The sequence below is a fragment of the Daldinia caldariorum genome (genome assembly GCF_022478825.1).
Source record: "Daldinia caldariorum strain CBS 122874 unplaced genomic scaffold F4812scaffold_4, whole genome shotgun sequence".
Taxonomy (NCBI): Eukaryota; Fungi; Ascomycota; class Sordariomycetes; order Xylariales; family Hypoxylaceae; genus Daldinia; species Daldinia caldariorum.
In genome coordinates, this window is record NW_025953040.1 from 199800 (window position 1) to 217924 (window position 18125).

Consider the following 18125-nt stretch of genomic DNA (forward strand, 5'->3'; position numbering starts at 1 on the left):
TAGGATCGAAGAGGGTAGGTATTCTGAAAACTTACAACATCGATAGTCTCACAGGAAAGCCACAAGCTTGTTTCCATATACCTACGTAAAGACGAGGCCTCGTTCCCGACTACGATAGTAATAATGCTAATAGAAATGGGTAAGTGATTATAATGAAATAGCCAACAAGGGGCAACGGTAATTTATGGGAATGGTATACTGGAGAAATCTCTCACTCAGAAATGTCTGATATGCTTCTGGATAAATATTAGGCTAGGTGGCTGCCATAGACTCGCGTTGTAATCCTATAATTTCTAACGCGTTGTCACAGTACCTACCGCCTGTGAAGGTCCTTATAGGTGGAGATAGCAACGTCAAACCCTCGAGTTGACATCGTTCTACCCTTTGGTAGTGTGGCGGTTTGATAGCTATCTTCCCGAGCCCTTACACATGTCAACGAGATTGTGTCCCTATCTTTGGTTCTACCTAATGATGACAATATTATAAGCAGGATACCTGATATCATTTGGAACACCCGCACAACCAGTGTATACGCGGATGTTTCTGATGGCTTTAACAGTTTAGGGTTATATGAATATCGACTCCAAATCCTATAAAGCCTCGTGTATACTTGAATCTAAGAGGGTCCCGACAAAAAAAATAATAATATTAGCATCACATATGAAGATAATATGGTCAAAGCCCATCATATGGTGAATGGACTTCGTTTCTATTTTATTCATGTCCAGTCTACTCTATATCCAGCCCGATGTTTCTTTAGGCTCAGGACTCGGAGCGTCTTGCAGGGGTATCGTAGTATCTGCTGCTGTAGACGGGAGCTGTTTAATAGGGGTACTGAAAGCTATTTCTTCTGATTCTTTCCGCTCTCGGGTGGCTTCAAGGAGCCGCTGCACTTCTTTATCAACTGACATGCCCCGTTTACGGCACTCCTCGATGAGTTCTTGCGCCCTAATGTCCTCGGAATGGATGCACCTCCTGATGAGCGCTAGGGCCGAATCCCTACTTATCCACCAGTTATTGGGTATTCCTCCCGTCTTACAAGACTGCATCTTTTCAAGGAATGCGAATGCTTGCTCGTAGTTGTCTTGCATGCTAGAGATTCGAACGAGATGGTCGTATGTGGCTTGGGTAGGTTCGATAGAGAAATTCTGCATCTCCGCGAACAAGAAGTTCATCGACTTTCTCATGGTGCAGTGGCTGAAGAGAATATGGTAAGTTTCGAGATCAGGACCGTCAGCACAAATCTGCCGTACGCTTCGATAGAGATCCAAGGCGGCTTGGAACCCGTGATGAAGTTCTGTAGCTTCTAAGACGACGTTGAAAGCAGCTGCGGGAACACGATGATGTAAACGGAGGTCGTTTAATACCGCCAAGGCTTTATCTGTTTCCTCTGGCGAGTTGCGTAGCACCCGATAAATTGATCGTGTACTGGAGAGACTTGGACGCAAATCTGCCTTGGCACTGATACATAAAGTGGTGAACGCCTTTGAAAGCTCATTTTGCTGAGCGTGAATGTCTACTAGAGCTTCATAGTGATGCAACTCAAGTTTCTTTCCGCGGTTCGAAAGCATCTGAATTGCGCTTATTGCTAGACTCGCATCTGCATGATTCGACGCCGCGTTTATAATATTTAGAACGGTGCCATCTGGTGGATTTATATACCCGGGAGAGACGGAGCGATCCCATATGAATTTGATCCCTTCGTAAAAAGCATCTCTACTAAATACGTCAAGAAGGAACTGCCAGGAATTCAAGGATAACGGTTCTTTGACCAGGTTTTCGACCTTCATTCGATGCTTGAGGATCGAGAGAGCTTCTTCGTGGAAGCCTAGATCCCCAAAGGTATATAAGAATATGTCATAGAGCCAGAGTGGAATATGGAGGGAAGTCTTTCCAAGCTCCTCTAATTTCTCAAGCGCGAGCTCATATTGGTTATCCCTCAACAGTCCAATGACGATGTTTACCGAATCTTCTGTCGTCGGCGAATACCAACGATTTTTCATCTCGAAGAGCGCGGTGTTTCGAAGGACATAATCAGGATGAACCGCTGTGACCTGGATTGCGATGTTAGGCTGAGGGGTCAAGAAACAGGTTGAGAAACGGTTAGAATCTTACTTCTAGAATAGCTTGATAGATCTGTGCTGTCGTTGGAACGCGTAACTTCCTCATCTCCTCGAGTAGTCGACCGGCGACCTCTGCGGACCCGCGAGATTTATCAACGTTTGCCCTTATAAGGCACTCGTAGAGCACGGTATTCGGTTTCTCTTTCCTTTCTTTTACTAGGTACTCGACTAGTTTTACAGTCGACCAATATGTATCTTGGACTCTTGCGAGTTCCTTGAGAGCCGCGTAGATGGTCTCTGTCGGAATATGCTGGAGCTGTGGGACTAAATTTTCGACATTGTTGAAGAGCTCCCCAGGAACCCATGGGGTTCGTTTTGCGACCCGCTTGAGATATTCAATGCGTACTTTCTCATCTTCGGGGTAATTGTCGTGGGGTTTATAAGTAGGAGGAGGAACAGGGATGCGATCGTACTCAAAATGGTACCCTCGTCGACCTAATCTTCCAGAGACGTGGGCATTGCTGCCGGGGGACAGAATCGATCGCTGTCTAGAACCGCGACGACGGCAACTTAGACTTGAGAGCGTGAATATATCGGCGGAAGGACATAGACATCGCCATAGCCCATCGAAGACGATGCGCTCCCCCGGCATTGCGCAGCTAGAAAAGAGGAAGTCAATTGGCGCTGAACATTTACGTTCGTACGTATATTTAACATATCTCCATCTGAGGAGATCTGAGGATGTTTCGGTCGCCAATTCTTAATTCTTGGCTAAGGTTAGGTACGGATCCGTACTGGAGGTGCTATATGCTCTAATTTGATAAGATAGCGGAGGTCGCATTAATGATAAGATAAAGAATATAATACTAGTAATACATCCATTCTGCCATTTTATACTACGGCTGCTAGCAGCTGGCATTGTGAGGTAGGAGGTAGGTATATAAATACAGGTAGTCATAAATTACCGAGAGGTATATCAAGAATGGTTTATGCATTAAGCTAAGGTATACCGTCCCTTATAAATGAGGTGCACTTCGTCAACTGGGTATATCAATCAACTAGGTACTTTTTTTCTCTTTTTCCTTTTCAAGTTAGCATCACGCGGTTGAGTGAGTCTCACATGCCACAGCACATAGGTGTGTACCTAGGTAAGTTGCGGCATATCTCAGATCATAAAATAGATTCGTCGCTATAACTCTCCCCACGGCCTACGCTGGGAGTTCACAACAGTATAATAAACAACTGTTTGCGCCAACACCATCGCGGCGGGCTGGGTATCTTCATCTGAACTGTATCCTAGCGCTGCGGCCCAACTCTGCTAGCTTTTTCGGAGGCGTGATATGTATAACGTCCTCATGCTGCTACTGTTCGGGAGCCTTGACAATGGCTTTTGCCACCTGCATAGGTATCTTCCACGTTGCCATACTATCTTGACTGTCTTCACGCCCCTCGGCCTCTACCTCTACTTCTCCCTTGTCCTCGTCCGCCACGACCGCCTCTCTCGCCGCCTCTACCGCCGTGATCTCCTCTCTGCTGACCGTGTCCGCCGCGACCACCTCTAAAGCCGCTTTGTTGACCGTGCTGTTGTTCTTTCACAACGTCGATGATCTCGTCCGGTACTCGAAGGTACTTAATCTTTGTATTCTATTAGGCTTATGTTTCGGAGTTGGCTTTTCGCCTATGCTGTGGGGCTTACATTGTTTCCTTTGATATATACTTCGGGTAGACGGACGAACTTGTCTCCTTCCTATTTTGGGGATATTAGCTATGGGACGGCGTTGGTCGGATGGTAAAAAGAAGGGATTGCGCACTGGACTGGTTTGGATAACTTCCTTCAAGGTCAAGTTCATCCACGTATCGCATTGTATTAAGTGTCCGTTAAGGGTCTCTCCGTTCTTGAGCTCAACAAGCATAGGGTGGCCTTGGGCCGCATTCAAGAGACCGAGGGGCAACTGGGATATGATCGCATTAGCGTAATGAATAGGTGGGTGGAATAAGCGTAGGAATTACCATCTTAAAAGAACCGCGCACTTGAGATTGGTAGGTATGATTTAATAATTAAAGTAAAGCACAAGGTTGGCACTTTATGTGGGCGTTGCACGAGTAGGAATTCTTGGTTGGTGATGTGACGATATGTTGTATGTTGTATGGTGACAAGGTGCTGGAGCTGGAAAGCTTGAATTTAGTGGGGTCGAATTCGGGACCTTCATGTTACGAACCAACAGCCTGATGAGCCATACCAAGTGAGGAAGCGGGGTTATGACCAACAACAATTCGGATAAACGTCGGTTGAATGGATCTTATGGATCTTAGAGATTTAATGGATTTTAATAAGATCTAAAAGATCCAGAAAATTTAACAAATTGATAAAATCATTTAGGGAAAACGATAAAATAAAATAATATAATGAAAAAAATATTTAATAAATATATAAAATGTTTTTTATTATATTATTTTATTTTAATTATTTTATTTTTAAAGTTATTTTAAAATTTAATTATAATAAAATTATTAATATTTTATTTTCATGTTTTAAATGTAATTATTTAATTTACATTTTTTTTAATTATAAATTAACCGTAAGCGGTAGTAATACTGCTTAATTATTTGAGCTGCGTAATGCTTTAAACGTTATATTTTAGAGCCGCTCTTTAAATTGAGCTGGATAAGTACGGTTATATTTATTAAACGGTATATATGCGGCTACCGTAACCCCCTATCAGACGCTAATGTACATCTTTATGATCAGCCACAGTCCCAGCTGAAAAGGGTTACATCATCAGCCATCAAGCTTTAATGAGCCCACCGGCCATTTTACAACTTTCAAACACCAAACTCCATACTTCTTCCATAGTGCCTACGCAAGTATTCTGCATGTTCTTTGTCTAATAATGGACATGTCTATTCACCCTCCAGTTCTGAAGCTTCAATGGGTTGCTGGCTTGAATACCTACCTCCTACCTGTATCTATACCGGTCGACAAGTGTCTCAATTTTGGGAGCGAAGTCAGCTTTCGCTTATACATCTTGCTATTCTCTTGATAGGACATAACTCATCTGTCAAGCACCTAATCTAAGGTAGGAGATATGCATATAATATTTTCTGCGCGCGTACGAATCCATCTCCCGATTTTGGTCGTCATTACATAGTAATCCCAGTCCAGTTTAAGCTGGGTTAGAAGGACTCGTCAGCTAATTACACCTCATTGGTCGGTGCGGTTTACTATCCCTACCGAGTCGTAGTTAAGGCTTACACTGCCTCCTCAAAGGCAACACTAAAGTTTCTATCATTTCAACGGCGAATCGTTGATGGTTGAAATACCTAGTTTCAGAGTGGGTTATGTTCAGTCACTTAACTTAATATAATATATTTTTCTTTTCCTTTTTGGTCTAGTTAATCACGACTTTAGTATCTTGTGTTGTTTTAACCCTTGATGTTTTAGCGCGGGTAGATTTCCCAAAGTGAAAGTCCACGCGGCTCTCTCCACGTAGGACTTTGGGCATCTTACATATTGCTCGCTGTCGCTTGTTTAGGCAGCCGTTTAAGTTTCTCTTTCCACCCCAACACAGTTGTTGAGGATGGTTAATGTGTAGTCTTACCATATCAAGGCAATTTTGTTCTATATATCTTTATACACGATTTCTAGGTGCCTAATCGCACGATGCTTGGCCACCTAAAGGCCCGGTGGCTATTAGCACCGCTGCTTGCCGCTACTCTCTCGACCGGACAAGAGGGTAAGAATTCCGTCATCCAATCTCATGAGATCTGCGGCAAATTTCTAACATATAGCCATCATTTGTAGTCAAGGGGCCACATGCTTTGATCAACCTCGATATCAATTCCACTTCAGATGAAATCAATCATCACGACACTGTAAGTCATGGCAAAGACGCTCCAAGGGGATCAATTAGCTAAATCTATGTTTCTTAGATTCTACGTCTTGATATTCTTGAGTCCAAGTCTCCATGCGGTTACGGAAATGTGACCCTTAACGGTCAATTGCTTGCGCAAGATGGAAATGGAGCTGGATCTGGGCCTGTCATATCTGATAATGGCATTACCATTTTCGCCAACTGGTCCTTTAGTTGCGTACATCTCGACGACGAGTTCCAGGGCCAGTTGATGACCTTTGATGCCATCTCTGTAGATGAAGAAGAGGTTCACGATGTTAGGTTTTCTGTCCAATTCCAACAGATGGCACCGCCTTCCATTTCCTTCATTAACGGCACGGTATCTATTACTGAGGCTCATATCCCGACCCCGGTTACGGAAGAGAAATTGACTAAGGAAACTTCGACGCTGGATGACGAGCTGGCTGACTTGAAGTCGATGATGCGGCAACTTGTGGCACTTGAGGAAGCTATTGCTTCCAAGGTACAATATATCTCCGACACTTACGATGTCAACAGCCACGAAGAATTGCATTCTGTTTGGAGGTGTGACAGCCTGAAATGCGTTGTGAAAACAATGTATCGGCGTGCAAAGCACATGGCTAGTAGACTTTATGGGCATGGGATTGAAGGCAACGGCCATTTTGGAGGTCGACCGCACAGCCCCGGCTGGCGATTTCATCATGGTCATCGCCCTGACTGGTTTCCCCACGATGGCGCTCATGGAAACCACTCGCATCCACACCCGCGACCTCATCCTCATCCTCCTCATCATGAGCCTCCCCATTTTCACCTGCCGCCTTCATTCTGTCACTGCGCACCTCCACCCCCACCCCCACCCCACGAGTCCTACGACGAGCAACCCCCACGGTTTCATCCGCCACCAAGTCATCAAATCCTAGAGGATGGCATGGATCAAGAAAACCTCGCATTAGTCGCTGGATCTATTGATGACATTGTAAGTTCTGTGGGAAGATCTTAGTATGAAGTACAATATTGATTTTCTTTAGCGACCAACTAGGAAATTTGGCGATGACAAAGCCGAAGCATCGCCACATACTGTTGGCGATGGTAGCGCTATACCTCCACCAATGTCAGATCACCATCATCGACCGCCACCCCCGGATTTCGGGCCGCATGGAGAAATGCCTCCACACCCGCACCACGACCCTCACCACGACCCTGTAAGCATTCTTTATCGCCATATTATAACTTGGGTACTGACTGATGTGATGAAGCATTTTGAACACCGTGGACCACCTCACCCCCTACCTCTTATTCATATTGTCGTTACGATCGTCTCGCTTTCTTTACTTATTAGCGCCATTTGTATGCGGTGTTGTACCGCATCTCGTAGGAGCAGACGTAATACGTGCATCGGGCGACGTCAATCCCGGGAGGCCCGCCGCCACTGTCGTCGTAATGCCTGGGCCAACAGGCGTGCAGCTATTGGAACCAGATATTCTGAAATCGTTGGGTGGTTGAAGGAAACCATAAGACGTCAAGAGGCTGAAGATGAAGAAAAAGACGACATTATGAGACAACTGCATAGATCCGAAAGTGAGGAGGAGGATAATCTTTCTACCACCATGGAGCAGGAGATTGCACAATTCCGTGCAGTTGCTAGCGTCGTGGGCGATCTAGTTGCAGCAGAAGAGGGCCGTTCTCGCGAATACTCCAACGAGAGACAGTACCCCAAACCCCCGGCACCTCTCAGCCCAACTTCGGCTTTCCCAGAATATGCGTCTATTGACGAGGAACTTCCGGCTTATGACGAAGGGTCAAACGACCCGCACTTCGTCGCGGACGGGTTTAGGTATACCCCTGGATTCCCGTACTATACACCGACTGATTCTTCAACGGTGCAATCATCGCTTGATGAACATCTAGGAAGAAAAGACTAAGAGGTAGCAAGCGCATCGAAACCCAGTCATCTCAATCCAGTAGGTGTCGTCTTATTCTTGTATCATTGTATCAGTAAAAGAGCGGACTGTTATGTAACATTTATAATCGATGTGGGTATAAGAATACGAAGCATAATAAATTTCATTTAGGGTTTAACGTATACATACCATACCTATGGGGGTGGATGCGAAACGTTCTCCATATATCCTTGAGGAGTCTGCCGGTGACATCGAATAGCTGTGCTTTTTTAAGAGTCTATCAATGCCAGTTGCCGCAAATGGGCATCTTAGCGAACGTTAATGATCTCATGGCTTCAAGATAAAGAAATGAGAGAAGCGGATTACCTAGACTACTCCATGACACCCCCGCAGATTAGACCCGTCATATCTACGTTGGAGAGTCAAACCGGCATATGTCGCGGGGTTGAGAGATGTAGGGATCTGGCTTACCATGCCTTATAAGCCATCTATAATAAGTTGATAACCGTATTGAAGCCTGCAGTTCAACTGCATCGCCTATACGGATCCGTACGCAGTTATTATATCTACCTTTATTTACCTAACTTTTTACATCATGGTGTGGCCTCGTGTTAGCAAGAGCCAAGCCTTCATCATATTCTCACTTTTTACTTGGACCAATGCTTGTCTGCACGAGAGGCGCTTCCATTCAAATTTGGCCGAAAAACGGGATACTACTCCATTATCACCTTTGAGCCCAGAAGAAACCATCCTTGTGAACTCTATATCCAACACCAGCATCTCAGAATGGTCCTATTACTACACCCATGGAGCACACCTAGCCGGGAAGAACTTGACGATGGCACAGTGGACAGCGGATCTCTGGAAAGAGAACGGCTGGAACTCAAGCGTGGTCTCTTACGATGTTTACTTGAACTATCCGGTCAACAAGTCCCTGAGCTTAACGTATACGAATGGAACTGTTTATCGCCCGTATTTGGAGGAAGCCGTATTGAGCCAAGACGAGACGACTAGCTATCCAAACTCGATACCCACGTTCCACGGCTACTCCGCTAGCGGCAGCGTAGATGCCGAATTTGTCTACGTCGGACGTGGCCAGCAGGTTGATTTCGACCGGCTGGTCGAGCTAGGGGTGCCTTTGGAAGGCAAGATTGCTGTTGCTCGGTACGGAGGCCCCTTTAGGGGGTTAAAGGTGAAGAACGCGCAGGAGAACGGCATGATAGGCGTGGTCATCTTTACAGATACCGCTGAAGACGGAAACGTTACCGAGGCTAACGGGTACGCGGCCTATCCAGATGGACCAGCGCGCAATCCCACTGCCGTGCAGCGAGGTAGCGTGCAGTTCCTCTCGACGTATCCCGGCGACCCTACTACTCCGGGCTACCCCTCGAAAGAAGGCTCGCCCCGCGTAGAACACCCAGGAGTTCTCCCAGACATTCCTTCGATACCAATCTCGTATGCAAACGCGATCCCGATCCTTGCTGCTCTCGATGGACACGGGACGACGGGTAACGAGGTCAACCGCACTGGTTGGGTGGGTAAGCTGAACGTGTCGTACAGTACCGGACCTGCACCCGGTACAACGATCAGCCTGTCAAATTTCATGGAGGATACGTACACGCCAATTTGGGATGCGATTGGGGTGATAAATGGCACGATCGCGGACGAAACTATCGTGATAGGAAACCATCGCGACGCCTGGATTGTCGGTGGCGCTGCTGACCCGAACAGCGGATCCGCAATCTTAGTCGAGCTATCGAAATCGTTTGGCAAACTCCTATCTCAAGGATGGAGGCCGAAACGAAATATTGTCGTATGTATTGGCTTCTTTGGGACCTTCGATTGTATAATTGCTGACTGTTTACAGATCGCTTCGTGGGATGGAGAAGAGTACGGTCTCTTGGGGTCGACTGAAGTGTGTCACTTGAATCCTTTTACCCCTATTCACCCGCCGCGGCTAGCAATACTTGATTGACGATAACCCGTCCCTAAGCCACGTTACATCCCCTTGAACTAATGCTACCTAGAAGTTTCTACTTGCTAATATATGCTATAGTGGGTTGAGGAATATGTTCCCTGGCTCACCGAGACTGCAGTGTCGTACCTGAATGTCGTAAGTAGGCCCCTGAATTCATCTCTCTGAATATCTAAACTAAATACCTATGCCATAGGACGTTGGCACATCCGGGCCGTGGCCATACATAGAAGCGACACCGGAACTCCACGACATCGCTAAAGAGGTTATGAAGAAAGTCTTGTGGAAAGATGGGCGCACCATGTACGACGTCTGGGCTGAATATACTCAAGGTTCAATTGGTGTGCTAGGGAGTGGTAGTGACTATACTTCTTTTGTTCACAACGGCATCGGTTCAGTAAGTTTAACCATCATCGATATTTTCTGTGTAGGAGGTTTTTATTAACTGTTGTTAGATTGATATGGGCGCTGGCTCGGGTGCGACAGATCCCATTTATCATTATCATAGTAACTTCGACTCTTATCATTGGGTGAGTATAATAAGGGGGAGTGTCAATTGAGCTCTCCTTTCTTTCTTCCCTTTTTTCAAATTTTTTTTTTTTCATTTATGATCTTCGGAACGTAGTACTGACGATAGGTATAATAGATGTCGACGTTCGGAGATCCTGGCTTCCTTGTCCACAAGTCCATGGCTCAGGTACGGTCCAACAATCTACCTCTATTGAATCTTCTTTTTTTTTTAAAAAAAAAATGCAATGAAATACTGACGGATGCCTTTCTAGTATGTTACACTCCTAGCGTATACTCTTGCGAGCGAAGACGCGATACAGTTCAGTCTACCAAACTGGGGTGTAGAACTAGAGAAATATTATGAGGATTTACTCTCTTTGGTAAATTCAACTGAGTACGACCTGGATACTTCCACGTTACAGGAATCCATCCAAGGCTTCAAGACGGCAGCGGCGGAGGTGGATGCCCAAGAGAAACAAGCAATTTCAAGCAATGATTCCGGACTCCTCACCCTCGTCAATCACAAGTATAGGGACTTTCAACGGGGCTTCGTATCTCAGGGTGGCCTGCCTGGCCGCGAGTTTTACCGACATCTTATTTTTGCGCCAGGACTTGACACCGGTCTGTTTCCCATCATATCTAACCCTTTGAGGCTGAAACTAACATTCTCCGATTATCTAGGCTATGCAGCAACAACATTTCCAGGGATAACAGAGGCGGTAGTAGCTGGAAACATATCACTTGCAGCTCAATTTGTGCAAAAGACTTCTGATGCCATATCAGTAGCTAGAGATATAATTAGAACATAGACACACGCAATCGTTGCGCTTGGAATTTACTAGTTACAGCTAATTGTTATTGAGATAGAACTGTCTTAGCACACGATCGTTTACTATGAAATAATTCGGCTGTAATATCGATGTTTCGGAACTACCCATAGGTGATAGAAGGTTTTAGTCGTAATCTGGAATAGAGATTGTAGGGAAGAACGAAGTCATATTTTGGATTCAACATCACAACAAATGCTTTTATCCTTATTATTGCTACATGGTAGCGTTGGGCTTACAATCACCTTGAACTTATGCGGGAATAGTAATGAACTGTAACTACTATTGTTTAGTAAAGAACTTGTAAGTTGTTACTCGGCGACATTCATTATATTAGGGATGTACTAAAGTATAATCATTAGAGCTTTTCGTCCGTGATATTGCAGTTAGAAAACTACCTCAAGACCTAACTTATTTCAGCTTACATTAAACCGTTATATTTCATAGTATCGTAAAATGGATTCGATCACGCCTTGGGTACCAACTGGGGGATCGACACCGGTCGCTTATAAAAGTCCTATATTGCCAACTCCTGCTGCGCGATTTTTACCCCCTGATCAGGAGAAAAGACACAGACTACGACAACTCGGTCTCCAAAGATATTCAAGATTAAGGGAAAGAAATGTCACCCTCATAATTGATGAATACGAGCCTCGGGGTCGGTATATTGAATATCCTGATCTTCCTGAGCGTCCTGATGATTTACCCAGGAAATGTGCCTGGTGGCGTGGTAGGGGGATCCCTCACGAGGTTTCCCGGCCTTATGTCGACGATCTAGAACATAACCGGTTCGTACTCGATCCCTATGAGCCGTGGATCCCCTTTAAAAGGTTCATGATGGATATAGCCCGGATGTGGACGCGACCCCAGCAGCAAGCAGAAGGATTAAACGAAGAATTGTTCGGGAATGTTTACGGCTGTACTCGAATCAACTTCTTCAGAGTTATGAGATACCGGATTTCCTTGCACAAAGCCTATGCCTTGTAAGTGACATTGCCCTTTCCTCGCCACTTGCTTCTTAACTATACCTCCCAACACACACCCCTTGCAGCTTCAATAGGCGTAACACCAGCTGACTTATTACTTATCATAGTTGGACGGATTTCATGCGAGACCTACAAGTCACCGCTTTAACGGATAGATTTCCGCAATTGGATTCCCTGAGAAATATTCAGGATGAAAACTCTACTCTGGATCTAGCTGAAACTGCGCGTTTCAATCATCGGCAGTCGTTGATAATGCTCAGCTTAATAGGTCTAAACAATCTGATTCCTGAGTATGATCCGGTATATAACAATGCAGGTGTTGAGCAACTAAAAGACTGTAAGTAACGCTTAGTCCTCACCCATTCTTTGTATTGTCGATTATCAGCCAAACGATGTAGCTAACTTTGATCCAGTTATACGATCGCCCGCTGTTAGGGGACCTTGGATCGAATTCGTCCGGGATTATTTGGACAGTCATCCCATGACAGAAAACCCTCAATGGTGTCAATTGCAGCCTGGTACGTAACCATTATATTTGTTTTCCGTCATCCTTTCACCTTGTCATATTTCTTACTGACTGCTTTAATAGCAATGGCAAACAAAGACGTTGCGACCCTGAGAAGGAATTTCTATACGCAAGTGAACGTCGACAAGACGAACTGGACTCTTCTAGACCACACCGTACGGTTTATAACCTTTATTTATGAACACGGCTTGAGCATGAGCGTGGATAGAGAAGAAACCATGCACATTTGGAACTATGACTGGCCGTTCGGGCATTACTTCTACGATGATATCTCTGCTACTGACATGACCGACCGATACTGGTTTGGCTTCTCTCTGCTCATGTTGCTCATAAGGTCTTGGCAATATAACAGGGCTCACCCTAACCCGGATTATGGCCGGATCCTTGTTCCAGCGTTATATCATCCCTATGAGCCGAACGAGTACGAATTTCCGGAAAATGATGTCGGGATGGTTGACCTATCCCCCAAGTCAAAGGTATGTCTGCGTTGCCTCCACACCCACACCCCTTTATCTACCTGTCTAGGTACCTGCCTCATATACATCCTAACTCGATGTTCCCACTTTGTCCATGATGTAAGGTGCAATTGCTAACTTTTTTGTCATAGTGGGAGATTGGACAGCCTATTAGAACGAATTTCGATTTTGTTAATGCTTTCGACTCCGGCTTCATTGCGCACTGGTGGCAAAGGCATTACCATGAGGACGAAAGCGACACCCCGATTGACAATGATGGCTACCGTGTCCCCCACATCAGGCGTGAAACTCGGTCTTTCGCCGAGGCTTTCGATGAGGACGTAGGCTTTTTTACCCTATTTTAGATAGGTTAGGTAGCTAGACAACACAACCACAGCGTACACCTTATCAACTGCATCTCTTCTCAACAGGACCTGATGACTTGTATGTTCCATAGCTTCTTAAAGACGATCAGTTGTATTGATACCGATTTTATAGAGATCTACGTGTATAGTATTGATTATGATCGGAAGTTCAAGCTATAGTTAGTTAGCACAATAGAAAAGTCTCTTTATTCTATTTATATACCCTCATAATTGATAGCTACCTAACCTACCTAAGATAGGAAATACAAACCTAAGGGAGAGGCCGCTTACATGGCCCATTACTTCTGTCTACGAAATCTTTTCAGCTCTCTTTTAGGTACCTTCTTTATACCATCATCTTGGCCCAGAACGCCATCAGTTCGTGCGTAGCGTGCAATAACCTGTTATCCCGTACCCCCTCGCGGAAAATCCTGCTCTGCATGTACCGGTCCCGTTCGCCGAAGAATTGATTAGCTTGCGTTCTCCACGCTCGGTATTCTGCTGCTTCTTCAAAGGTAGGAGGCTGTTGCTCCTCCACTTCAGCATCGTTACGCGGAAGCTGGATAGGTAAGATGAGGCCATGAGTGTTGAGCTGATCTATAAGAGCGTCATTCTCGTCAGGTTCGGGGCCTGGTAACGTAACCTTCATCTTGCATAGTCCGCTGTACACCTTTTCTAGTTCCGGCACTTCTGCACGAGGCAGTCTCTGCACCACCAGGGAATACAAATTCACTCCCTGGGCCCTGAGATGAGCGTAATCGTGAGCCTTGCTGTCGTATAGCTTGACAAACTTTGTAGGCTTCCTCGTGCGCTTCTTCGGCTTGCTCTTCGCGGCTGCCTTGCGTTTACCAAGTTTGGCCTTAGACCCCTTGGCCCTGACTGGATAATATTCTTCCAAGTCGGAAGACTCGTCCATAGTCAGGAGACCCTCGTCAGACGAATCGTCCTCTGGACGAGGGATAAGGCTCGGCACCTTCGGATTTGAGGCCTGCTTTTCAACAAACGCCGCGAATTCGGCGCTCTTGGCTTCTAACCGCTTTCTCTCCATTCTGAAATGTGGTTTCGGGACATATTTAGGGGATAGATACACGTGAAGGAGTCTTCTATCTATTATTCCCGTTTCCGCTACAGACACTTGGCCATAGGTGTAAATGATGGGCTGGCTTTCGAATAGTAAACCCTCGGAGGATGCGGGGGGCTTCCAATCAGTAAGTCCAGATTTCTCAAGCGTCGCTTTCAGCGTGCGCATATCTCCTGGAACCACGTCTTGTCCGGTTTGAAGTAGGTTGCAATAGTGCCGTGGCACGCGTCTGGTCGTCTGCAAAGATTTATAGCCCTTTAGAAGTAATGTAGCATATTCTTGCTCATATAGTTTTTTCTTAGAACTTCGCACCGTTTTACTTTCGTAATCTTTCCGAAGGTTGGCCCATCGAGTGTCGTCGAAATTGGTCTTGTCAGGCGGTAATTGTAAGTTGGTACTAATGTCTTCGAGAGCCAGCTCGTAGTTCACCAATGCTACACTCCGAGTATCCAGCTTGAACCGTGCTACGGTGCGTAGGAGTGGAGAGTGTGCCATAATAACAAATACCTATTACCTAGCAGTTGAAGAGCGGGAAGTCCAACGATACTGAATATTCCATCCGTCGAATTGTTTCAATCTCGATGGACTTATTGGAGGGTAGACAGCATTATTATTCTCGCTCGGAACAATAGTCCCTGAACTCTTTGTGTTAGTGGAGTCAATCTTCTTGCACTTCTCGTTATTGTTGTCTCTGGGATATGATGGCCCTTTCTATTCATTTCTTTTGTTTCATTTCTTTTGTTTAAGAATGGAACAATGTAGAACAATAGGCTTATGATAAGGGAATACCTAACCCATTAAACCAAATTTCTTTAGTAGTTGATATCTAGTAAAAAGGGGTAAAGAATTTTCGCAAGGCACCTAGGCGGGCCTCGAAGCCCCGATAGGGGAAAGAGTATTCCATTGTCTTCTTGCTTGGGCCACGATGTCCTATTCTCTACCCTTTCTACCTAGAAGGTTAAATCATGTATCTGAATGTGACGGCTTTATCACCTTTGGCGGATAGCTCCTGAGCAGTAAACTGCTCCTCTCCACCATCCCTTATTATCCTATCCCGCTTTTTGTTAATAGCAGTGTATGCAACAACAAGAATTACCGCAGCAATTACGCCAACGCCAATAAATCCCAACTCTAAACCGTGTCCAAGAATGTACTGAGGGGAATCTGCTTGTCGATAAAAGTTTGATGCCATAGCTCCGCCTAAATTTCCAATACCGATTTGGATGGCCATTCCAGCACTACGTTTGTAGCTACCTGCTAAGTTATTTGAGAGCCATGTAACCACGCCTGGGAATGCTGGATAAATGGCACAAGCCACTATGAAGACGCCTCCGTAGACTACTCGAGGATTGGTACTAGATACGCACCTGAAAAACATTAGTCACTATTACATCACTCGTTTACTTATCTTTGAGCTTTCACTTACATTGAGAACCCTACGATCATTATTAAGAAGAATGAGATGACGAATGGGCTACGCTTTCCGACTCGATCTGATAGGAAAGCGAACACGACAGATAGAATTGCCGCGGTGACATATATCGGAACTGTCATAAGCTGAGCAGTACTAGAAGAGTATCCAAGGTTCCTAATAATTGTTGGGAGAAAGAGGCTGATGCCGTAGAGCGGACATACGACCTATTGACGGCATTAGTTAGTCTCGGATAATGCATGCGACGGGTAGGCAGAAAAGTGAAGAAGCTTACACCCCAGTAAACGAATAAGTTAACCCATATTTGCCAGTCCTTGAAAGCTTCTAGGACGTATTTCCACTCGAACTCCTCTGCTTGCGCAACCTGCACGTGCTCTTTCCTTTGTTGCTGCCCCTGGTACTTCAGGCGAAATACAATAAACGCCCGTTCTTTCTCAGTGAGAAACGAAGCAGTCTCGGGAAAGTCGTATAGTACAAAGAATGCAAGAACAGCGACGAGGATCTAGAATGACTTAGTCACGGCGTTGATATTCGACACAGAAGGCTAGGCTTACTGTTGCTATTCCTTCAAGAATAAAGATCCACCGCCAGCCTTCAAGGTTTCCAACCCCGTCCATCTTCGCGATAGCAAAAGCTAACAACCCACTAAATGCTCCAGCTACTGATGCCGCTGAGAAAAACATAGCCTAAAGTAACATTAGGAATTGAAAGGTATAGCGGTAAAGTTCGCCGTGTAGACGAAGCCGTTTTGTTCATATGGTAACGTACTTGGCGAAGTTGGATCTCATGGCGACAATACCACATCGTGAGATAATACTTCAAAATGAATTAGTCTGAGAATATTATGATAGGGTATGGAGTCCGTACAGCACACCCTGGGTATAAACCAGCTTCAGTTACACCAAGAAATAGTCGTGCAACAAGTAAGCCGTGATAACTCCTTACTATACCCATCAAAGTCATTACTACTCCCCACTGCCATGACCAAAAATAGTTAGCAATTATCATCTCTCATATTAGAATGTGCATCATAGCATCATTAGGGATACATGTAGCAGCGAATTCTTAAAAGCACAAGTGATCGTTGTTTAGTAGGAGGTAGATAGCTAAATTGGACGAAGAGATGCTCACTTACCGCAACCATGATAAGTGGAAGCCATCTCGAAGGACGCAGCTTCTTTAACAATAAATTGCTCGGTACTTCGAAGGTGGCATATGTAAAGAAGAACACCGTTAAACACCAGTTATACTCATCGGGACTCATCCTCAGATCTTCTTGGAGGCCCTCGATCTTCGCGTTCCCGATGTTACCTCTATCTAAAAAAGATAACAAGTAGAGAATCGCAAGCATTGGAATTAAGCGGAGGTCCATCTAGACATGCTATCAGAGTTAGCACATGGCGTTTGATACTTTCTAGTCACTGAGAGGAAGTAAGTTATGACCTTTCTCAATATTTTCTTTTCGTCCAGGTCGGCGAATGATTCTAGAGTTGGCTCTGGCGTTGTTACCATGGCGTCGGCGCGATCGGGTACATTGGGGAGTTCTTTATCAGTACAGTATTCATGATGTCCAACGACAGTCTTGCGAAAATCTGCTATCTCATTATTCGAAGCCATGATGGGTGGATGAGTAATCTGTGCTGTGCTATAATAACATCCGGGTGTATTTTGAGAAATAAAATAAGGTTGCTAACAATATTCCAGACGCGTCGATAATGTGTAGGCTGTACAAGTGAGATTGAGCCATCTGAGCACTTATAGAGAGAGAGAGAAAAGCTGACTTGATTGTAATAAGACCCCTGGGCCCCTCGGAACATTCCACTGAGAGGCACTAGAGGGGGGGCGCGGTCAAGATTCCGCGGGTCACATCGGTGGCGTGTGCGGGGGATGAGAAACGACTCAGGTTTCCCTGAATAAAGGGGTGAAAGGTCAACGATTTATGGATGGATTGCATCATCCAACGGGCATTGAAACAGCACATGGCTTCCAACCGTGGCTTCTCGTGGTCTAGGATGAACGAACGTATGAACTTAAGCATCTTGGTAAGTAACTACCACCCCTGTATTGAGTTGGGTTCATGACCGCACCGAGGTTAGTGATAAAGAGTTTCCTTGTAATTGGCATAGTATTGG

At 45.3% G+C, this 18125-nt stretch overlaps 7 protein-coding genes across 7 annotated transcripts; 3 read left to right on the plus strand and 4 right to left on the minus strand.

Annotated features, from left to right (window-relative positions):
- Nucleotides 1-193: 193 nt before the first annotated feature.
- On the minus strand, nt 194-3217 carry F4812DRAFT_419872 (uncharacterized protein). Its single transcript, XM_047933393.1, has 2 exons — nt 2116-3217; nt 194-2054 (listed from the first exon to the last, which is right to left on the minus strand). Exons 1-2 carry the CDS (start codon nt 2713-2715, stop codon nt 735-737), a joined length of 1920 nt encoding a protein of 639 aa, XP_047791976.1. The 5' UTR covers nt 2716-3217; the 3' UTR covers nt 194-734.
- Nucleotides 3218-4273, minus strand: F4812DRAFT_419876 (like-Sm domain-containing protein). The gene is made up of 4 exons (XM_047933394.1): nt 4074-4273; nt 3875-4015; nt 3760-3810; nt 3218-3698 (listed from the first exon to the last, which is right to left on the minus strand). Exons 1-4 carry the CDS (start codon nt 4074-4076, stop codon nt 3504-3506), a joined length of 390 nt encoding a protein of 129 aa, XP_047791977.1. The 5' UTR covers nt 4077-4273; the 3' UTR covers nt 3218-3503.
- Nucleotides 4274-5304: 1031 nt separating this feature from the next.
- On the plus strand, nt 5305-7072 carry F4812DRAFT_297943 (uncharacterized protein). The gene is made up of 3 exons (XM_047931202.1): nt 5305-5797; nt 5866-5936; nt 5994-7072. Exons 1-3 carry the CDS (start codon nt 5725-5727, stop codon nt 6933-6935), a joined length of 1086 nt encoding a protein of 361 aa, XP_047791978.1. The 5' UTR covers nt 5305-5724; the 3' UTR covers nt 6936-7072.
- Nucleotides 7073-7967: 895 nt separating this feature from the next.
- On the plus strand, nt 7968-11191 carry F4812DRAFT_297945 (glutamate carboxypeptidase). Its single transcript, XM_047931203.1, has 8 exons — nt 7968-9649; nt 9704-9751; nt 9893-9949; nt 10008-10208; nt 10267-10341; nt 10458-10508; nt 10594-10942; nt 11003-11191. Exons 1-8 carry the CDS (start codon nt 8432-8434, stop codon nt 11128-11130), a joined length of 2127 nt encoding a protein of 708 aa, XP_047791979.1. The 5' UTR covers nt 7968-8431; the 3' UTR covers nt 11131-11191.
- A 361-nt stretch (nt 11192-11552) lies between these two features.
- On the plus strand, nt 11553-13480 carry F4812DRAFT_469755 (uncharacterized protein; the record flags this gene model as incomplete). The annotated part of the gene is made up of 5 exons (XM_047938906.1): nt 11553-12131; nt 12242-12471; nt 12548-12652; nt 12724-13136; nt 13268-13480. The coding sequence occupies exons 1-5, from the start codon at nt 11605-11607 to the stop codon at nt 13478-13480; spliced, it is 1488 nt and encodes a 495-aa protein (XP_047791980.1). The 5' UTR covers nt 11553-11604.
- A 224-nt stretch (nt 13481-13704) lies between these two features.
- On the minus strand, nt 13705-15077 carry F4812DRAFT_469759 (uncharacterized protein). The gene has a single exon (XM_047938907.1). The coding sequence runs from the start codon at nt 15054-15056 to the stop codon at nt 13827-13829; it is 1230 nt and encodes a 409-aa protein (XP_047791981.1). The 5' UTR covers nt 15057-15077; the 3' UTR covers nt 13705-13826.
- A 442-nt stretch (nt 15078-15519) lies between these two features.
- Nucleotides 15520-17610, minus strand: F4812DRAFT_457067 (MFS general substrate transporter; the record flags this gene model as incomplete). The annotated part of the gene is made up of 6 exons (XM_047937101.1): nt 15520-15928; nt 15988-16199; nt 16268-16495; nt 16548-16679; nt 17129-17365; nt 17437-17610. 6 exons carry the CDS (start codon nt 17608-17610, stop codon nt 15520-15522), a joined length of 1392 nt encoding a protein of 463 aa, XP_047791982.1.
- Between the last annotated feature and the right edge of the window lie 515 nt (nt 17611-18125).